Source organism: Hypanus sabinus, chromosome 9 (assembly GCF_030144855.1).
Source record: "Hypanus sabinus isolate sHypSab1 chromosome 9, sHypSab1.hap1, whole genome shotgun sequence".
Taxonomy (NCBI): domain Eukaryota; kingdom Metazoa; phylum Chordata; class Chondrichthyes; order Myliobatiformes; family Dasyatidae; genus Hypanus; species Hypanus sabinus.
Window position 1 is genome coordinate 3250439 of NC_082714.1, and position 19418 is coordinate 3269856.

Below are 19418 nucleotides of genomic sequence, written 5' to 3' on the forward strand. Positions count from 1 at the left end.
GAATCACACTCACACACTCTCACGCACATACCGGTACACTCACAGACACACATTCTCTCACACACATGCACTCTCATACACTTACATTCACACACAGAAGCATACACACATGCATTCTCTTTCACACATGCATAGAAACATACACTTGTACAAGCATACACTCGTGCAGATGCATACAGACACACTATCATGCACAGAAATACACACTCACTCTCACACATTTTCACACACACACACACACACACACACACACACTAAAACTTGCCTGTTCTCTTCCAGGCAATGAGAGCTCTGCTGAAATCAGGAGACACCGAGAAGATAGTCTTCTTTACTGGAGTCTCTCGTCAGAAGGAGATTTACATAATGGCAGCAAATTACCTCCAATCATTAGACTGGCGGAAAGATCCAGAAATCATGAAAAATATCATCAGCTTCTATACGAAGGGGCGGGCGCTGGATCTGCTGGCCGGGTTTTACAATGCCTGTGCCCAGGTGTGTAGCTTCAGTATGGGCAGGCTCTGATCAGCAGCAGTGGTAGTGTTTGTATTATAAAGGGCTTTTGCAGAAGTGAGAGATTCTGGTTAGAGAACTAATTTACCAGAAGGTGGGGGGGGGGGGGGGCTTCAGTACAGTAGCACAAAGAGATTCACTGAAGAGTTAATGTACCAAAGGGTCGAGTTTGTGAAGAGACTTCAGTGGAAAATTCATGCATAAAAGGGTTTTGATGGGCTGTTTGAATGTTAATTTGGGATAAGTAAACTCTGTGACTCTGGAATTATGTGTGCTCTTTACCTCCTGTGTTTCTGTCCTGGGCTGTGTGTCAGGTTGAGATTGATGAATATCAGAACTACGAGAAGGCACTTGGTGCTCTCACCGAGGCCTACAAATGTCTGTCCAAAGCCAAAATGCGAAATCAAGGTGAACAGGAGGAACGGCTCAGGGAACTGCAGAACAAGCTGACAACAGTGAAGAAGTTTGTACAGATCAGGAGGTGAGCACAAGTATGGTGTAGCAGGTCACAAAATGTTGGAGGAACTCATCATGTCAAGTAGCATCTATGGAGGGAAATGGACAGTCTCATTTTGGGCCAAGACCCTTCATCAGGACTGGAAAGAGAGGAGATGGCCAATATAAAATGTTTGAGGGTTTGGAGAAAGAGCTGTCAGGTGAGAAGGATGGGGATGGGTGAAGAGGGATTGATGTTTGAAGCAAGGGGAGATAGCTTTCCTGTCAGCTGTGGGGAGTGGGAAGAGAGCAAGTGATAGATGATAGGGGTTGTTAGGAAGTTAACGAGGAGAGAAGGAATGATGCTTGAAGCTGGGAGGTGATTGGTGAACCCAGGAGAGTGGTTGAGAGGCATATAAGGGGGATAGAGGGAATGAATGTTGAAGCTGGGAGGTGATTGGTGAACCCAGGTGAGGGAGTGATCAGAAGGTATGGGGGGGGGGAATGATGCTTGAAGCTGGGAGGTGATTGGTGAACCCAGGAGAGTGGTTGAGAGGCAGATAAGGGGGATAGAGGGAATGAATGTTGAAGCTGGGAGGTGATTGGTGAACCCAGGTGAGGGAGTGATCAGAAGGTATGGGGGGGGGAATGATGCTTGAAGCTGGGAGGTGATTGGTGAACCCAGGAGAGTGGTTGAGAGGCAGATAAGGGGGATAGAGGGAATGAATGTTGAAGCTGGGAGGTGATTGGTGAACCCAGGTGAGGGAGTGATCAGAAGGTATGGGGGGGGGGGAATGATGCTTGAAGCTGGGAGGTGATTGGTGAACCCAGGAGAGTGGTTGAGAGGCAGATAAGGGGGATAGAGGGAATGAATGTTGAAGCTGGGAGGTGATTGGTGAACCCAGGTGAGGGAATGATCAGAAGGTATGGGGGGGGAATGATGCTTGAAGCTGGGAGGTGATTGGTGAACCCAGGAGAGTGGTTGAGAGGCAGATAAGGGGGATAGAGGGAATGATGCTTGAAGCTGGGAGGTGATGGTGAACCCAGGTGAGGGAGTGATCAGAAGGTATGGGGGGGGAATGATGCTTGAAGCTGGGAGGTGATTGGTGAACCCAGGAGAGTGGTTGAGAGGCAGATAAGGGGGATAGAGGGAATGAATGTTGAAGCTGGGAGGTGATTGGTGAACCCAGGAGAGTGGTTGAGAGGCAGGTAAGGGGGATAGAGGGAATGAATGTTGAAGCTGGGAGGTGATTGGTGGAAGTGATAAAGGGCCAAAGAAGACAGTCTGATAGGAGAGGTCTGTAGATCATGTTATCAAGGGAAAGGGATCAGAGCAGATCCAGAGGAAAAATGTGTAGGTGTGGGCAGAACGGGTTAGGATGAGGAAAAACTATGTGGGAGATGGAGGGAAGTGGTTTGTAAGTTGTTACATTTTGTGGTCATCTCAGTTGTTGCAAACACTCCATTGAAAAAGACTCACTTGTCACCACCATCCCTTTATAACAGTGATTGTAATCTTAACCTGAATCATCAATTTATGAACAGAATTGAAAGTGACCAATCATAGAGCATTTCCAATAAATTTTTCTGGAGTGTTGGCCAAGGTATCTTAATACATGACCATACCCCCTTCACCATCAAATAAATGCAGTATTAACATGTGTTCCCCCCCATTGGCTAAATGCAGTATTAACATGTGACCCTCCCCATTGGCTAAATGGAATATTAGTTCCGAGATTTCCCGAGATCATCGATTTTCAGAAGACCTTTGACAAGGTGCCACACATGAGGCTGCTTAACAAGCCAGGAGCCCATGCTATTACAGGGAAGATTCTAGCATGAATAACCCGGGGCTGATTAATAGGAGACAAAGAGTGGGAATAAAGGGATCCTTTTCTGACTAGCTGCCGGTAACTAGTGGTGTTCCACAGGGGTCTGTATTAGGACCGATTCTTTTTGCATTATATGTCAATGATTTGGATGATAGAATTGATTAATTTACAGGTTGAGTCTGTGGTGAGGGAGGCAAATGCGAAGTTAGCATTTATTTCAAGAGACCTAGAATATAAAAGCAAGGATGTAATGTTGAAACTGATATAAAGCACCAATGAGGCCTCATTTGGAGTATTGTGAGTAGATTTGGGCCTCTTAGTAAGGATGTGCTGCAAGTAGAGAGGGTTCAGAGGAGGTTTGGGTATATGATTCCAGGATGGAATAGTTTTCATATGAAGAGCGTCTGGTGGCTCTGGGCCTGAGGGGTGACCTCATTGAATCCCATTGAATGCTGAAAGGCCTTGATAGAGTGGATGTGGAGAGAATTTTTCCTATTGTGGAAAAGTCTTAAGACCAGAGGACAGCCTCAGAATAGAGGGGCATCCTTTTAGAATAGAAATGGAGGAATTTCTTCAGCCAGAGAGTGGTGAATCTGTGGAATTCTTTGCCACAGGCATCAATGGAGACCAAGTCTTTATATATATTTATTTAACGTGGAGGTTGATAGATTCTTGATTGGTCAGGGCATGAAGGGATATAGGGAGACAGCAGAAGACTAGGGAAAAAAATGGATCAGATATGATGAAATGGTGGAGCAGAGTCAATGGGCCGAGTGGCCTAATTCTCCTCCTATGTCTTATGGTCTAAGTTAGTGGTCACCAACCTTTTTAAGCCCAAGATCCCCTACCTCAGCCTTAGTGAAAGCCCAGATCGACCCCAAATCAATTAGTTACATGCATACACACCCAGGCAGAAAAGACAGGAAGTAAAACCCCACAACCCGGAAGTAGAAATAATGTATGCACACCAGGGGTCACCGCCCTCTTTTGCACTGCAGACCGGTTTAATATTGACAATATTTTTGCAGACCGGTGGGGGGGGGGGGGGGGGGGGACACAAATGGAATAAAGCAGGTTCCTTATATCCAGTCTATTCCGCAATTTAGTTTTTGTGGCTCTCAGCGCTTAGCTTCTGTCCCACTTGCTCATGTTTTTTCTGCTGGAAAAGCTCAGTGGGTTTGTATTTAAGTGCAGGGTGCTTGGACTCAAGGCGCCGAAGCAGTTTTGAGGGCTTCATTGCCTCATTAGACAGCCTCCTAGCCCAAACTCCAGCCTCCCGCCCGCCGCCAGACACCTTGGCCAGTTACGGCTGATCGTGGGTGGGGTGAGAGAACAAGGTCAGGGCCGGAGGTCCCCGTGCCGGGGACGCGGCGGTCGCAGTCCGGAGAGAGCGGCCGACTGAGCGAGGAGTGTGACAGGACGCGCCCACCCGTCCCCCCATAGGATCTATTGGCGGACAAAAGTTTGTTTCAGTAGATCTCAGCGCGGTAGCTGCTCTGCTACTTACGAAACCCTGAGCCCGAATTAGGTCGTCTGCGAATATTTTAGCACCGGGTTCCCCACGAACATTCAGTGTGCTAAACAGGTTTAGAGGCAGCACCCATCTGTCCGTGCTCCAGGCCAGTAGCAACGGCACTTCCTGCCGGCCCATTACTCGAGGCCAACCAGTGATCCCTGGCACGAGGGTATCACTGCGTTTAGGCGACTGATGACCTCGCGTGTTCAAGTGGGCGTGACAGGGAATGAGGAAAGGTGCAGCTGACTCATATCGTTTCCTCGCGGCCCGGTGGTTGGGGACCACTGAATTACACTGTGTAGTGGGGGGAGCTACACGCAGGCGCACTGGGCAGAAAGAACAGAACTAAAACCCCGCAACCCGGAAACAATCTCTCAACAGTACTTGTGTATTTATTTTCCTTTTTTTTTTTTCGGGATCTACTGGGAAAGTCTCAAAGGTTGACCAGTCGATCGTGATCGACGGGTTGGCGACCACTAGTCTAAATGGAATACAGTGGATTCCAGTTAATTGAGACACATCAGAATCAGTACATTTTGGCTCAATTATGCTGCCCCAATAAGCTGAAGTTTCATGGAAGTAGTTTAAAAAAAGACAAACTACATTTAAATAAGTAACAAATTACATATCTAAATAAACATAGAAAACCTTCAGCACAATACAGGCCCTTTTGCCACAAAGCTGTGCCAAACATGTCCTTACTTTAGAAATTACCTAGGGTTACCCATAGCCCTCTATTTTTCTAAGCTCCGTGTACCTATCCAGGAGTCTCTTAAAAGACCCTATCATATCTGCCTCCAGTACTGTCGCCAGCAACCCATTCCACGCGCTCACAATTCTGTGTGTAAAAAAACTTACTCCTGAATCTCCCCTGTACCTACTTCCAGGCACTTTAAAACTGTGCCCTCTCGTGCTAGCCATTTCAGCCCTGGGGAAAAGCTGACTATCCACACAATCAATGCCTCTCATTGTCTTACAGACCTAAGATACAAAACAAATTAGTATACTGCCAATGCTACTATAGTATTTTAAAACTATTAGTTTTTAATAGTTATCAACAGAGGAATTCATCCAGTGTACACTGCCATTTCCTTTTGATTGACTGTAAATGAACTAAATCAGTGCAGACATCCAGTACAGATAATGCACTGCCTTTGTCGCCTTCCAGTATGAAGTGGTGTCAAAAGTCAATGCTTTTTAATTTGGTGTCAGTCAGCCCAAATGAATAACATATACACATGCAGCTGATGCTATCTAAAAACTGTTGGCTCTAAGCATGGTATGATGAGAGGCATTGATCGTGTGTCTAGTCAGAGGCTTTTTCCCAGGGCTGAAATGGTTGCCACAAGAGGACACAGGTTTAAGGTGCTGGGGAATAGGTACAGAGGAGACGTCAGGGCTAAGTTTTTTACTGAGAGAGTGGTGAGTGCGTGGAATGGGCTGCTGGCAACTGTGGTGGAGACGGATACAACAGGGTCTTTTAAGAGACTTTTAGATAGGTACATGGAGCTTAGTAAAATAGAGGGCTGTAGGTAAGCCTAGTAATTTCTAAGGTAGGGACATGTTTGGCACAGCTTTGTGGGCTGAAGGGTCTGTATTGTGCTGTAGGTTTTCTATGTTTCTTTGGTGTCTAACAGCCACATGAGCACGTGATTGGCACTAGTTAGAAACTGTTGCATCCTCCAAATCTTAATTTTCATTGTAACATTCAAGGTGATTGCCAATACCTTCAAATTATTTGTAGTTTCTAACTTGTTGAAGGAGTGGCATCTCTAAGTCTGGATCTTTGAAACCACAATGAGTAAAACAGTTCTGAATTGTCTTGCTCCTTATTTCTCGCTAACAATCAGTGACAGACAGTAAATCACTGCTTTTTGAACACAAACATATGAACTAATGCTATTTAAAAAACATTTCACTCCAAGCATGGTTAGAGACTGTTTAGCAACAGTCTCCTGTCTCAAATAAGTGACATACTATCCCAAATAAGCAAAGGGAATCCCAGCTACCTTCTTGATTAGTTTTTGTTCTTTAAGAATTGTCCCAAATAAGCAACTGCCCCATTTAACCAATGGCCTAATTAACCAGAATCCACTCTTTTATTATGTGACCACACCATTACTGAATGCAGTATTAACCCTGGGATTTCCCACTACATGACCCCAGCATTGGCTATATGCAATATTATTCTATGTCCACACCACCGGCTAAATGCATTATTAATCCTGAGATTTCCTAAGGCTTTATGAAGAGGATCCAATGGAAGGTTTAAAGCAGTGCGAGGTCCTGTTGCGAGAGCCTGAGTTGGAGCACGCCGTCCGTACCGGTGATATCTACGCACTTCTGGTGGAACATCATGCACGGCAGGGCAACTTTGAAGTGGTGAGTACACCAGGAAGTCCGAGGATAGAATGCTTGTAAAAATTTCCATTTCTTGAGCATCTTTAATCTAGTCAGTCATCTCTAGGCACTTTACAGAAAGAGGGGGGAAGAATTGGCTTGGTCATAGAGGCAGAAAGAGATAGAGGTGTCCCTTTGGCTGGAAGTCTATGGCCACTGGAATCTGTGCTTGTCCTCTGTTATTTGTGATGTTTTGGAACAGTCTCAGTTTGCAGACAACATAAAAATTGGTGGAGTTGTGAATGGAGGAAAGTTGTCAACAGCAGGATGTAGATCAGTTGGAAGATTATGCAGAGAAATGGCAGATATAGCTTAATCTGGGAGGACAAATATAAGCAGGAAGAGTAAATTAAATTCCTCAACCCTTAGAGGGATGCTGGGTGTAGGTCTACAACTCCCAGAAAGTAGATCAGATGGTAGAAAGTGTGTGCAGCATGCTGGTCCTCACTGTTTGCAGTGTTGAGTATAGAAAGTTGGGAAGTCAGGTTGCAGTTGTGTAAAACTTCTCGGCTACATTTGGAGCACTGCATGGAGTTCAGGCCACTGCATCACAGCATAGATGTGGAGGCTTTGCAGAGGAGCTTCACCAGGATGTTGCCTGGATAATAAGATTGTAGTTATAAGGAGAGTTAGGACAAACTTGTTATGTTTTCACAGGCATCAGGTACGGAGGGGAAAGCAGATAGAAGTTTTATAAAATTATAGGAGATGTAGATAGACTCTTCATCCCCAGGGTGGAAATTCAAATCACATGGAACATAGCGTTAAGGTAAGAAGAGGGAAGTTTAAATGAGATGTGCAAAGTATGTTTTTTTTACATAGAGTGATAGGGAGAGGTGGTGAAAGCAGATATGGTGATGATATTATGAGTCATTTAGACAGACACATGAACAGGCAGGAATACAGGGATATGGACAGCATGCAGGCAGTTTAATTGGCAACATGTCCTGTGCCATACTTTTCAGTGCTCCTAGAGCACACAGCATCACTTGGAACCTGTGGGAGAGTCTGGATTGGAGAATGAGCTTGTGAGTGGGGCATAATTTAAACGTTCAGGGAGAGTATTGCAGGCTGCCAAAAATAGCTGTGTGGAAGCAGATACTCTCAGACAAGTACTCAAACCGTTAAGGCATAGAATCTGTTGACCAAATGTGGTAAATAGGATTAGTGGCCAGCATAAAAGTGATGGGCTGAACAGCCATTTTTTTGTGTTGTATCTCCAAAGTTTTAAGTATCTTAGATGGGAAAATTATCAACACACACAAAATGGTGGAGGAACTCAACAGGTCAGGCAGCATCTATGGAAATGAATAAACCGTCAACATTTCAAGCTAAACCCACCGTGCAGCCTGACCTGCTGAGTTCCTCCAGCATTTAATGTGTATTGCTCTGCAGAATCTCTTGTGTTTATAATTATTATGTCTATTCGGTCAACTAAAGAAGGAAATAGTCTTTGATGCAAGAAGCGCAGACTGCTGGAATTGCTTCTTGCTTCATAGATGCAGTGAGTGAGACAGTGGGCAGTCACTCAGGCAGGAGAAAGGGCATTGAGTGGGGTGGTGGTGATGGGCTGAGTGGCTTGAAGAGAAGGAAACTCACATTAGCTACACTTGCATTGCTAGAGCATTGTTGCGATCTGACCCATACCGTTTTTCAGGCCTACAGGTACATGGAGGAGATGGCTGCAAAACTAACCTCTGGCAACGTGACCTTCTACATCAAACAACAAATTGCTGAAGCCATTTACAAGGCAGTGGGTGTTCCGCTGAAGGACAGCACCATGCAGAGAGTCCGACGCAGCAGTGGAGAAGATGGAGGTGAAGTAGAAGAGGAGGTAGCTGAAGAGCCATACGACGATCCCGAGGAATGATCTGCAAATTGTCAGATCCACATTCCAACACCCTTCACCACATCTTGTATAAAGCACTGGTCTTTTCCAGCCTCTCAGGATCTACCCACTGAGACTGCTCTACCCAACCCACATCACCCTCGCAGGTTTCTGTGACTTTGTGTTGTTAGCCCTCATTGCAGGAAGCTTGTTTCTGTAACCTTGGAATGATGGAAACCCACAGAGCTTCATGGGTTTGTTCACTGCAAGATTGCTGGGGATTCAGACAGGGAATAATCAAAATAAGGAACTGCCTGTCACAGCAGTCAAGCAAAACCTTGCTCTACATCGCAGCTTGCTGGCCACACGTGGTAATCTCAAGAGGAGACCAGAAACCTCCCAGGTAATGTGGGAGTTCCATGGGATCTGCTGTTTGGGTAGAAAATATTAATGATCAACTCAGATCAGTTCAGCAGAACCAAAATGCATAATTAATCTTCAACTCTGTACTATTCACATTTATTATATCGGTGTAGTTTGTGCTGAAATAGGTGGAAGCAGACTATTTAACATATTTTAATATTTAATATGTAACCTTATTTGTACCACACTTTGTACATTGATGTGGTTAATAAGCATTCCCTTGTGAAATATTTTTTTTCACTTTTCATAAAAGATAAATACTTAATGTGTGTTTGTGTTTAGCCTCCCTGTATGGTCAGCGACGTCTGCATTTAGCCTCCAGTGTTGTTTGTATTTACCCCCCCCCCGTGTATGGACAGTGATATCTGTGTTTAACCCCCTCACCCCATGTGAACGGTGGTGTCTGCACTGGGTGGGCAGTGATGTCTGTGTTTAACCGCACCCCCCCCCAGTCTGGATGGTTTTTCACTTTGCACTGATTAGCAAGGTGCACTGCTCACTGAATTTTGACTTGTGTCAGGTCATTTCCACCTCTCCTCACTGCAACACCTGTCCTGAGTGTTGCATATTAAATCCTGTATAAGAGATCCAGCATGGTAACAGCCCCACTGCCCCAATTACACTGAAGATCATCGGTCAGCGGCCAGCCTGAGAGATTTTCCCAGGGTGAAAATGGCTAATATAAGGGGGCATCATTTTCAAGTAACACACACAAAATGGTGGAGGAACTCAGTGGGCCAGACAGCATCTATGGAAGAGGACAGTTGATGTTTTGAGCCGAGACCCTTCAGCAGAACTGGAGAAAAAAGCTGAGTAGATTTAAAAGGTGTGGGGGAGGAGGGGAGAGAGAAATACCAGGTGATAGGGAAAAGGGGATGGGGAATGATGAAATGGTGGTGCATTACTGGAAGTTCAAGAAATCGATGTTCATGCCATCAGGTTGAAGACTGCCCATACAGAATATAAGATGTTGTTCCTCCAACCTGAGTGTGGTTTCATCATGACAGTGGAGGAGGCCATGGATAGAAATATGGGAATAGGAAATGGAATTAAAATCTCCACTGGGAGATCCTGCTTTTTCTGGCAGATGGAGCGTAGGTGCTCAGCGAATTGGTTTCCCAATCTATGTCGGGTCTCACCAATATACGGGAGGCCACACCAGGAGCACCGGACACAGTAGATGACCCTACCAGACTCACAGGTGAAGTGTTGCCTCACCCGGAAGGACTGTTTAGGGCCCTGAATGGTAGTGAGGGAGGTGGTGTAGGGGCAGGTGTAGCACTTGTTCCGTTTGCAAGAATAAATGCCAGGCGAGAGATCAGTGGGGAGGAACGAATGGACAAGGAGTGATCGCTGTGGAAAGCGGAAAGTGGTGGGAAAAATGTGCTTGGTGGTGGGATCCCGTTGGAGATGGTGGAAGTTGTGGAGGATTATGTGCTGGATGTGGAGGCTGGCAGGGTGGTAGGTGAGGACACGAGGAACCCTATCCCTGGTACAGTAGCTGGAGGATGGGTGAGAGCAGACGTGCGTGAAATAGAGATGTGGTTGAGGGCAGCATTGATGGTGGAGGAATGGAAGCCCCTTTCTTTGAAAAAGGAAGACATCTGCTTCATTTTGGAATGAAAAGCTTGAGAGAAGGGGATGGCATTTTTAGGGAAGGTTGGGAAGAGGTATTGTCCAAGTAGCTGTGAGAGTCTGTGGATTTGTAATAGACGTCAGTAGATAAGCTGTCTAAAGAGACAGAGAATTTGAGAAAGGGGTGCGAGATGTTGGAAATGGACCAGGTAAATTTGAGGGCTGGGTGGAAGTTGGAGGCAAAGTGGATGAAGTCAACAAGTTCTGCACGGGTGCAGGAAGCAGCACCACTGCAGTTGTTGATGTAATGTAGGAAAAGTGCGGGACGGTCACCAGTGTAGGCTTGGAATACAGACTGTTCCACGTAGCTGACATACAGGCGGGCACAACTGGGACCCACACAAGTGCCCATGGCTACACCTTTTGTTTGACGTGAGGAGCCAAAGGAGAAATTACTTAGAGTGAGGACAAGTTCCACTAGATGGAGGAGAGTGGTGGTGGAGGGGAACTGGTTGGGTCTGATGTCTAGAAAGAAACGGAGAGCCTTGAGGCCTTCCTGGTGGGGAGTGGAGGTGCATAGGGACCGGACATCCACAGTGAAAATGAGATGATATGGGCTATTTTTAGGTGATTGGAAGGAAGTAGAAGGGGGTTGGGTGTCAGATTTTTTTTAAACACAGTAGTGGGTGCATGGAATACCCTGCCAGAAAAGCTGGTAAAGGCAGACACATTAGGAACATTTAAGAAACTTTTAAATAGGTACATGGATGATTATGGTGCCTTGAAAACATATTCAGCCCCCACAACTACTTTCACATTTTACTGTCTCATTTTCTAAATTTGAAGTATGCTGAAATAGGATTTCAAGCAAATCTACAAAACATTCTGCATATGTCAAATCAAAAAATCCTAAACCTGTCACCAATTTGCTAAAAATTTAAAACCAAAATTGTGAGGTTGAAGAAGCGTTCACCCCCTTTGTAATTACTAGACAACTTCCCTCAGCTGCAATACTGTATATTAACTTAACAATTCACCCATTTTTTTGTTGTAGAAAATAGGAGGGTCACCTGAACAAATACCCCCTCTCTCTGTAAGGTCCAACAATATGGTCAATTTTTAACATACCAAACCAAAATTAAGACAAAAGAGCATTTGAGGCAAGTCAGGGAATTGATAATAGAAACACAAATCTAGGGAAGGGTACAAGATCATCTCAAGGACTAAACATGCCTTGGAGCTCACTGCAGTCCATCTTGAAAAAGTGGGAAAAATATAAACACAACCATACTGCCTAGGTCAGCTTAACCCTGGAAACTTAGTCACATTTATAAGAGGCTACTGTGATGGCAACAGTCACCCTGAGTGAGCTGCAGAAGTCAGTGGCTGCAACTGGAGATGAAGTTCATGGCACCACAATCTCTGACCTTGCACAAAAAGGGTATTTATGGAAGAGTGGCAAGGAAGAAGCCCTGGCTAAAGAAAAAAGCTTATCCTTACCCATCAGTTAGAAGATACGGTAAAGATGTGGAAGAAGGTCTTTTGGTTGAATGAGACTAAAGCAGAACGTTTTTGGCCTCAACACTATTACATGTGGTGTAAATCAGCCAGATAACATCATCCCTACTGTGAAGTATGGTGGAGGTAGCATCATGTTATGGGGATGCCTTTCAGCAGCAGGAACTGGAAATTTGGTCGGGAATGATTGGAAGATGAATACTGCTAAATACAGAGAGATCCCGGATAAAAACCTGCTAGTCTCTTAAATTGTGGAGAAAGTTCACCTTTCTTCAGGACGGCGACCCAAAGCACACTGCCAGAGCATCCGTGGAGTGGCTTCAAATGAAGAAAATTGACGTCCTTGAGTGGCCCAGTCAGAGTCCTGACCTTAACCCAATTGAACATCTCTGGCAAGTCTTCAACATTTCTGTCCACCGCTGTTCCCCAACTAACCTGGCACAGCTTGAGTAATTTTAGAAGGAAGAATAGGCAAATCTTGCTCCATCACATTGTGCAAGGCTAATGGAGACTTATCCAAACGGACTACTGGTTTTAATAGCTGCGAGAGCTAGTTCAACTAAGTACTGAACAAAGGCAGATGAATACTTTTGAACTGCTGACATTTCAGTTTTTTTGAAGTTTTAGTTTAACTTTACAAGTTAGTGTGTTTTTGGGCTCTAGTGTGAAAAAAGGAGCATATGATTCGCAAATTTAAATTCCCAGTTAAATTGATCAAAATCCCGGTTGTGAACAAAGAGTTGGGGCTGAATACCTTACAAAGATCCATATGTGAGAAGGAAGTGAATATGGAAAGGATGTTTCCTATAGTGATTGAGTTGAGGACCAGAGATCACAGCCTCAAAATAGAGGGACATCCATTTACAGAAAACAGAGATGAGGAGGAATTTCTTCAACCAGAGGGTGATGAATCTGTGAAATTCTTTGCCATGGACGTCTATGAAGGACAAGTCTTTGAGTATATTTAAAACGAAGGTTGATAGATTCTTAATTAGTAAAGTTGAGGCTATATGGTGAAGGCAGAAGAATAAATCAGCCATGAGGAAATGTCTTATAGTTTACTCTTAGAGTGGGTTAAAAAGTCAACAGGCACAACACTGTGGGCCAAAGGACTTGTACAGAGCTGTACTGTTCTGTGTTAACCTGTACATTTTTGGACTATGGAAGGAAACCCACATAGTCTCAGAGAGAACATACAAAGTTGTTACAGACAGAGGTGGAATTGAACCCAGGTCACTGGTGCTGTAAAGCATTACGTTAACTGCCGCACTGCTAAGCTGCGCCTTTTTAAAACTCCCAATTGGGATAAAGATTCATTCCTGCCTCTCTTCTCATTATTTGTACCCTGGGTATTGAGAGAACGTGTGATAGATCTGTGATACAGTTATTATCGGCCATTCCTTCATTCTCCCACAGTTACTAAAGCTGACAACCCTCATGACAGATACTGGGTCTTGGGTCACCTGAACCATGGCCCTTCCAAATACATCAGCAACACTGCAAGACACACATCTGTAAAGGAACAATGTTTGACTTGACTGGTTCTCCCTTGGCCACTCTCTCCGTCCCTATCTGTTGCCTGGATTGGGGAGCATTCCTTATGAGACTAGGTTGAGTGAATTTGGCCTTTTCTTCTTGGAGCGACGGAGGATGAGAGGTGACCTGATACGAGGTGTACAAGATGATAAGAGGCATTGATTGTGTGGATAGTCAGAGGCTTTTTCCCAGGGCTGAAATGACTAGCACAAGAGGATACAGTTTTAAGGCGCTTGGAAGTAGGTACAGAGGAGATGTCAGGGGTAAGTCTTTTTTTTACTCAGAGAGGTGAGTGTGTGGAATGGGCTGCTGGCGATGGTGGTGGAGGTGGATATGATGGGGTCTTTTAAGAGACTCCTGGATAGGTACATGGAGCTTAGAAAAATAGAGGGCTATGTGTAACCCTAGGTAATTTCTAAGTAAGTACATGTCCAGCACAGCTTTGTGGGCCAAAGGGCCTGTATTGTGCTGTAGGTTTTCGATGTTTCTATCTCAGCACCCACCACCACTCCTAATCATTGGAACTGAGCACGAGCATGCTGGCTTGACCTGGGAGCTCTGTTATCTCTGAATTTAACCCCTGATGAGAACTCAGTGTATTGAGGAGACCTTCATCGGTATTGGGAGATTCAAGATCATCTCTGGTCCCCATCTCCACATCCTGTTCACTGCCATCCACCCTCTCCCTCTGGCCACCACCATTCCGATAATGGGACTTCCTCAAGTTCTTCTTCATCCTCCACTGTTGCAGTTTCTTCCTCAGTTCGTGTCGGACCTGAGCACACAAGGAGATTGAAGCAATGGTTAGACACAGTGCCTTAAATTAAGCTGCACGTACATTGCTGACAAGCTCCAGGTGGTTCAGGGAAAAGCAGATACAGGCAGAAATAGCCACACCAAACTTGCCGATAATTCTACCCACGACCCAGCAATCTGTGGGAGTGCGCATGCCTATCAGCACACGGGTGCCCACGTTTGTCTTCCTCTCAACAACAGGAGAAAGGTGAGGCAAGGCAGAAATGGCTAATAAGAAGGGTCATAATTTTAAGTAGATTAGAGAGAAATACAGGTAGGATGTCAAAGGTAAGCTTTTTTTTTAAAAAAAGTGGTGGGTGCATGGAACACCCTGCCAGGGTGGTGGAAGAGGCAGACACATTAGGGACATTTAAGAGACTCTTTAGATAGGCACATGGATGATAGAAAAATGGAGGGTATTATACGAGTGAAGGTTTAGAGTGATCTTAGAGAAGGCACAACATCATAGGCCAAGGACTTTTACTGGGCTGCACTGTTCGATGTTCTAGCACACATAAAATACTACAGGAACTAGGCAGGTCAGGTAGCATCTATGGAGGGGAATAAACAATCAATATTTCAGGCCGAGACCCTTTATCAGCACTCTTTCTCTCAAACAGAGGCCTGATGTGGTCCATATGACTGCTCCTTCTCCCAAGCTCCATTCGTTGCTAGCTGGGACCAGTGTCCCATCACCAACAGAAGCATATATCCATATAACAATTACAGCATGGAAACGGGCCATCTCGGCCCTTCTAGTCCATGCTGAACACTTACTCTCCCCTAGTCCCACTGACCTGCACTCAGCCCATAACCCTCCATTCCTTTCCTGTTCATGTACCTATCCAATGTTACTTTAAATGACAATACCAAACCTGCCTCTACCACTTCTACTGGAAGCTCGTTCCACACAGCTACCACTCTCTGAGTAAAGAAATTCCCCCTTGTGTTACCCTTAAACTTTTGCCCCCAACTCTCAACTCATGACCTCTTGTTTGAATCTCCCCTACTCTCAATGGAAAAAAGCCTATCCCATGTCAACTCTGTCTGTCCCCTTCATAATTTTAAATACCTCTATCAAGTCCCCCCCTCAACCTTCTACGCTCCAAAGAATAAAGACCTAACTTGTTCAACCTTTCCCTGTAACTTGTGCTGAAACCCAGGTAACAGTCTATTAAATCTTCTCTGTACTCTCTCTATTTTATTGACATCTTTCCTATCATTCGGTGACCAGAACTGTACACAATACTCCAAATTTGGCCTCACTAATGCCTTGTACAATTTTAACATTACATCCCAACTCCTATACTCAATGCTCTGATTTATAAAGGCCAGCGTTCCAAAAGCTTTCTTCTGCATCTGCCATCATTCAGCCCACTCTTCTAACTGCCCTAAATCTCTCTGCAAACTTTGAAAACGACTTCATTATCCACAACGCCACCTATCTTAGTATTATCTGCATACTTACTAATCCAATTTACCACCCCATCATCCAGATCATTAATGTTGATGACAAACAACATTGGACCCAGTACAGATCCCTGAGGCACACCACTAGTCACCAGCCTCCAACCTGACAAACAGTTATCCACCACTACTCTCTGGCATCTCCCATCTAGCCACTGTTGAATCGATTTTACTACTTCCATATTAATACCTAACAATTGAACCTTCCTAACTAACCTTCCATGTGGAACCTTGTAAAAGGCCTTACTGAAGTCCATATATACAACATCCACTGCTTTACCCTCATCAACTTTCCTCGTAACCTCTTCAAAAAATTCAATAAGATTTGTTAAACATGACCTTCCACGCACAAATCCATGCTGACTATTCCTAATCAGACCCTGTCTATCCAGATAATTATATGTACCATCTCTAAGAATACTTTCCATTAATTTACCCACCACTGACGTCAAACTGACAGGCCTATAATTGCTAGGTTTACTCTTAGAACCCTTTTTAAACAATGGAACCACATGAGCAATACACCAATCCTCCAGCACCATCCCTGTTTCTAATGACATTTGAAATATTTCTGTCAGAGCCCCTGCTATTTCTACACTAACTTCCCTCAAGGTCCTAGGGAATATCCTGTCAGGACCCAGAGATTTATCCATTTTTATATTCTTTAAAAGCGCCAGTACTTCCTCCTCTTTAATCGTCATAGTTTCCATTACTTCTGTACTTGTTTCCCTTACCTTACACAATTCAATATCCTTCTCCTTAGTGAATACCGAAGAAAAGAAATTGTTCAAAATCTCCCCCATCTCTTTCAGCTCCACACATAGCCGTCCACTCTGATTCTCTAAGGGACTAATTTTATCCCTCACTATTCTTTTGCTATTAATATAATATAAAAGTGGATGGGTGCAGAGTGAAATTGGTCCTCTGCTCCTACCCTAGCCTCTTGCTGTATCCCAGGTTGGGTTCTGGGTCTGTACTCCTACCGGCAGCCTGAGTCTTGCAGAGACTCTGAGTGCGATGCTGACAGATACACAAAACTTCATCAGTAATGATTATCTTACCTCTCCGTTAATAAAACAATAAAGGACAGCAACCAGCAGGCCCTGGAAATTAAACAAAAAAGTGAGTTGTTGCAACCAATAAATCTATCTATCCAACAAATACTCTTACATTAAGCTACCCCAATCCACCTACAAAATAAGGACATAAAGAGGAATAAGACATTCAAACCACTAACCTAGAGCAACATTCTACTGGAGGAATTTAGAGGGTCAAACATCATCTGTAGGAGGAAAGGAATTGTCGACATTCCAGGATCTGCAATCTCTTGTACATCAGCACCACTTTCCTGCTCCCTCCTCACTCACCGAATCCCAGTTAGTCTGTGCCTTGACTTGCCAATTCACTTTAGAGCGTAGAATGGTACAGCATTGGAACAGGCTCTTGGGCCCACAGTGTTATGCCAAACCAAACAAATGAGTAAGCAAATGGCCAACCAAATGAATCCCTTAGATGTATCTGTCTTTACCACCATCTCAGGCAGCTCATTCCATGGTACCCAACACTCCTTTGGGTAAAATAACATCCTTCATATTTCCTTTGAAATTATCCCCCTTGCCATAAACAAAAGCCCTCTGGTATTAGACACTCTCCCTTGGAAAAAGATACTTTATGTTTACTCTTTGCCTCTCATGATCTTATAAACCTCCATCAGATCTCCAAAAGACATAGGAGCAGAATTACGCCATCTGGCCCATTGAGTGCTCTGCCATTCAATCATGGCTGATCCTTTTTCTTCTCCTCAACCCCAGTTCCTGGCCTTCTCCCTGTAACCTTTGGTGCCATGTCCAATCAAGAACCTATCAATGTCTGCCTTAAATACACCCAATAATCTAGCCTCCACAGCTGCATGTGGCAACAAATTCCACAAATTCACCACCCTTTGGCTAAAGAAATTTCTCCACATCTCTGTTTTGAAAGGGCACCCTCTATCCTGAGGCTATGCCCTCTTATCCTAGATCTCCCACCATGAGAAACATCTTTTCCACGTCTACTCTGTCTAGGCCTTTCAACATTCAACAATGAGATCCCCCACCCCTCGTCCTTCTGAATTCCAGTGAGTACAGACCCAGAGCCATCAAACGTTCCTCGTATGATAACCCTTTCATTCCTGGAATCATCCTTGTGAACCTCCTCTGGATCCTCTCCAATGCCAGCACATTTTTTCTAAGCTGAAAGGCCCAAAACTGTTCACAGTGCTTAAGGTGAGGCCTCACCAGTGCCTTATAAAGCCTCAGCATCTCATCCTTGCTCTTGTATTCTAGACCTCTTGAAATGAATGCTAACATGGCATTTGCCTTCCTCACCACCGACTCAACCTGCAAATTAACCTTCAGGGTGTTCTGCACAAGGACTCCCAAGTCCCTTTACATCTCAGATTCCTGGATTTTCTCCCCATTTAGAAAATAGTCCGCACATTTATTTCTGCAACTAAAGTGCCTGACCATGTATCTTCTAACATTGTATTTCATTTGCCACTTTCTTGCCCTTTCTCCAAATCTGTCTAAGTCCTTCTGCATCCTACTTGTTTCCTTAACACTACCTGCCCCTCCACCAATCATCGCATCATCTGCAAACTTGGCAACAGAACCATCTATTCCATCATCTAAATCATTTATATACAGTATAAAAAGAAGCGCTCCCAACACCGACCCCTGCAGAACACCACTAGTCAGAGGCAACCAAACAGAAAAGGATCCTTTTATGTCCCATTCGCTATCTCCTACCAGTCAGCCAATGCTCTCACCATGTTAGTAACTTTCCTGTAATACCATGGGCTCTTAACTTGGTGAACAGCCCCATGTGTGGCACCTTGTCAAAGGCCTTCTGAATGTCCAAATATACAACATCCACTGCATCCCCTTTATCTATCCTACTTGTAATCTCCTCAAAGAATTCTAACAGATTCGTCAGGCAGGATTTTCCCTTGAGCAAACCACACTGACTTTGTATTATCTGGTCTTGTGTCACCAAGTACTACATCGCTTCGTCTTTAACAAGTGACTCCAACATCTTCCCAACCATTGAGGTCAGGCTACCTGGACTATAATTTCCTTTCTGCTGCCTTCCCCTTTCTTAAAGAGTGGAGTGACATTTGCAATTTTCCTGCCCTCTAGCACCATGCCAGAGTCCAATGATTTTTGAAAGATCATTTCTAATGCCACCACAATCTTTAACACTACCTCTTTTAGAACCCTAAGGTGCAGTTCCTCTGGCCCAGATGACGTATGTGCCTTTAGGTCTTTCAAACTTTTTGAGCAGCTTCTCTCTTGTAACAGTAACTACACCCACCTCTCTCCTTCACAAACTACAACATCAGGCATACTGCTGGAATCTTCCAGAGTGAAGTCTGATGCAAAATACTCATTTAGTTCATCAGCCATCTCCTTGTCCCCTGTTATTATTTGTCCCTCATTTTCTAGCGGTCCTATATCCACTCTCATTTCTCTTTTATTTTTAACATACTACCTTTACTATCCACTTTGATATTATTTGCTAGCTTGCTTTAATATTTCCTCTTTTC

The 19418-nt window shown here is 44.4% G+C and overlaps 2 protein-coding genes across 10 annotated transcripts in view; one reads left to right on the forward strand and one right to left on the reverse strand.

The window, feature by feature from the left end:
- Nucleotides 1-9277, forward strand: part of ift140 (intraflagellar transport 140 homolog (Chlamydomonas)) — a 218852-nt gene extending 209575 nt beyond the window's left edge. The window contains exons 27-30 of the mRNA XM_059978862.1: nucleotides 280-492; nucleotides 825-991; nucleotides 6534-6675; nucleotides 8351-9277. Of these exons, the coding sequence (XP_059834845.1) occupies nucleotides 280-492; nucleotides 825-991; nucleotides 6534-6675; nucleotides 8351-8563 (735 nt within the window). The 3' untranslated portion in view covers nucleotides 8564-9277. The remainder of the gene's footprint in view (nucleotides 1-279; nucleotides 493-824; nucleotides 992-6533; nucleotides 6676-8350) is intronic.
- Nucleotides 9278-9398: 121 nt separating this feature from the next.
- LOC132399007 (glucagon-like peptide 1 receptor) overlaps nucleotides 9399-19418 on the reverse strand; it is a 49981-nt gene continuing 39961 nt past the window's right edge. For 8 of the 9 annotated variants that reach the window (XM_059978864.1, XM_059978865.1, XM_059978868.1 and 5 more), the window contains 2 exons: nucleotides 16897-16938; nucleotides 9399-14348 (listed from right to left, as the gene is read on the reverse strand). In XM_059978864.1, coding sequence (XP_059834847.1) covers nucleotides 14085-14348; nucleotides 16897-16938 — 306 coding nt within the window. In that variant the 3' untranslated portion in view covers nucleotides 9399-14084. The remainder of the gene's footprint in view (nucleotides 14349-16896; nucleotides 16939-19418) is intronic. The other variant, XM_059978873.1, reaches the window with a different exon arrangement.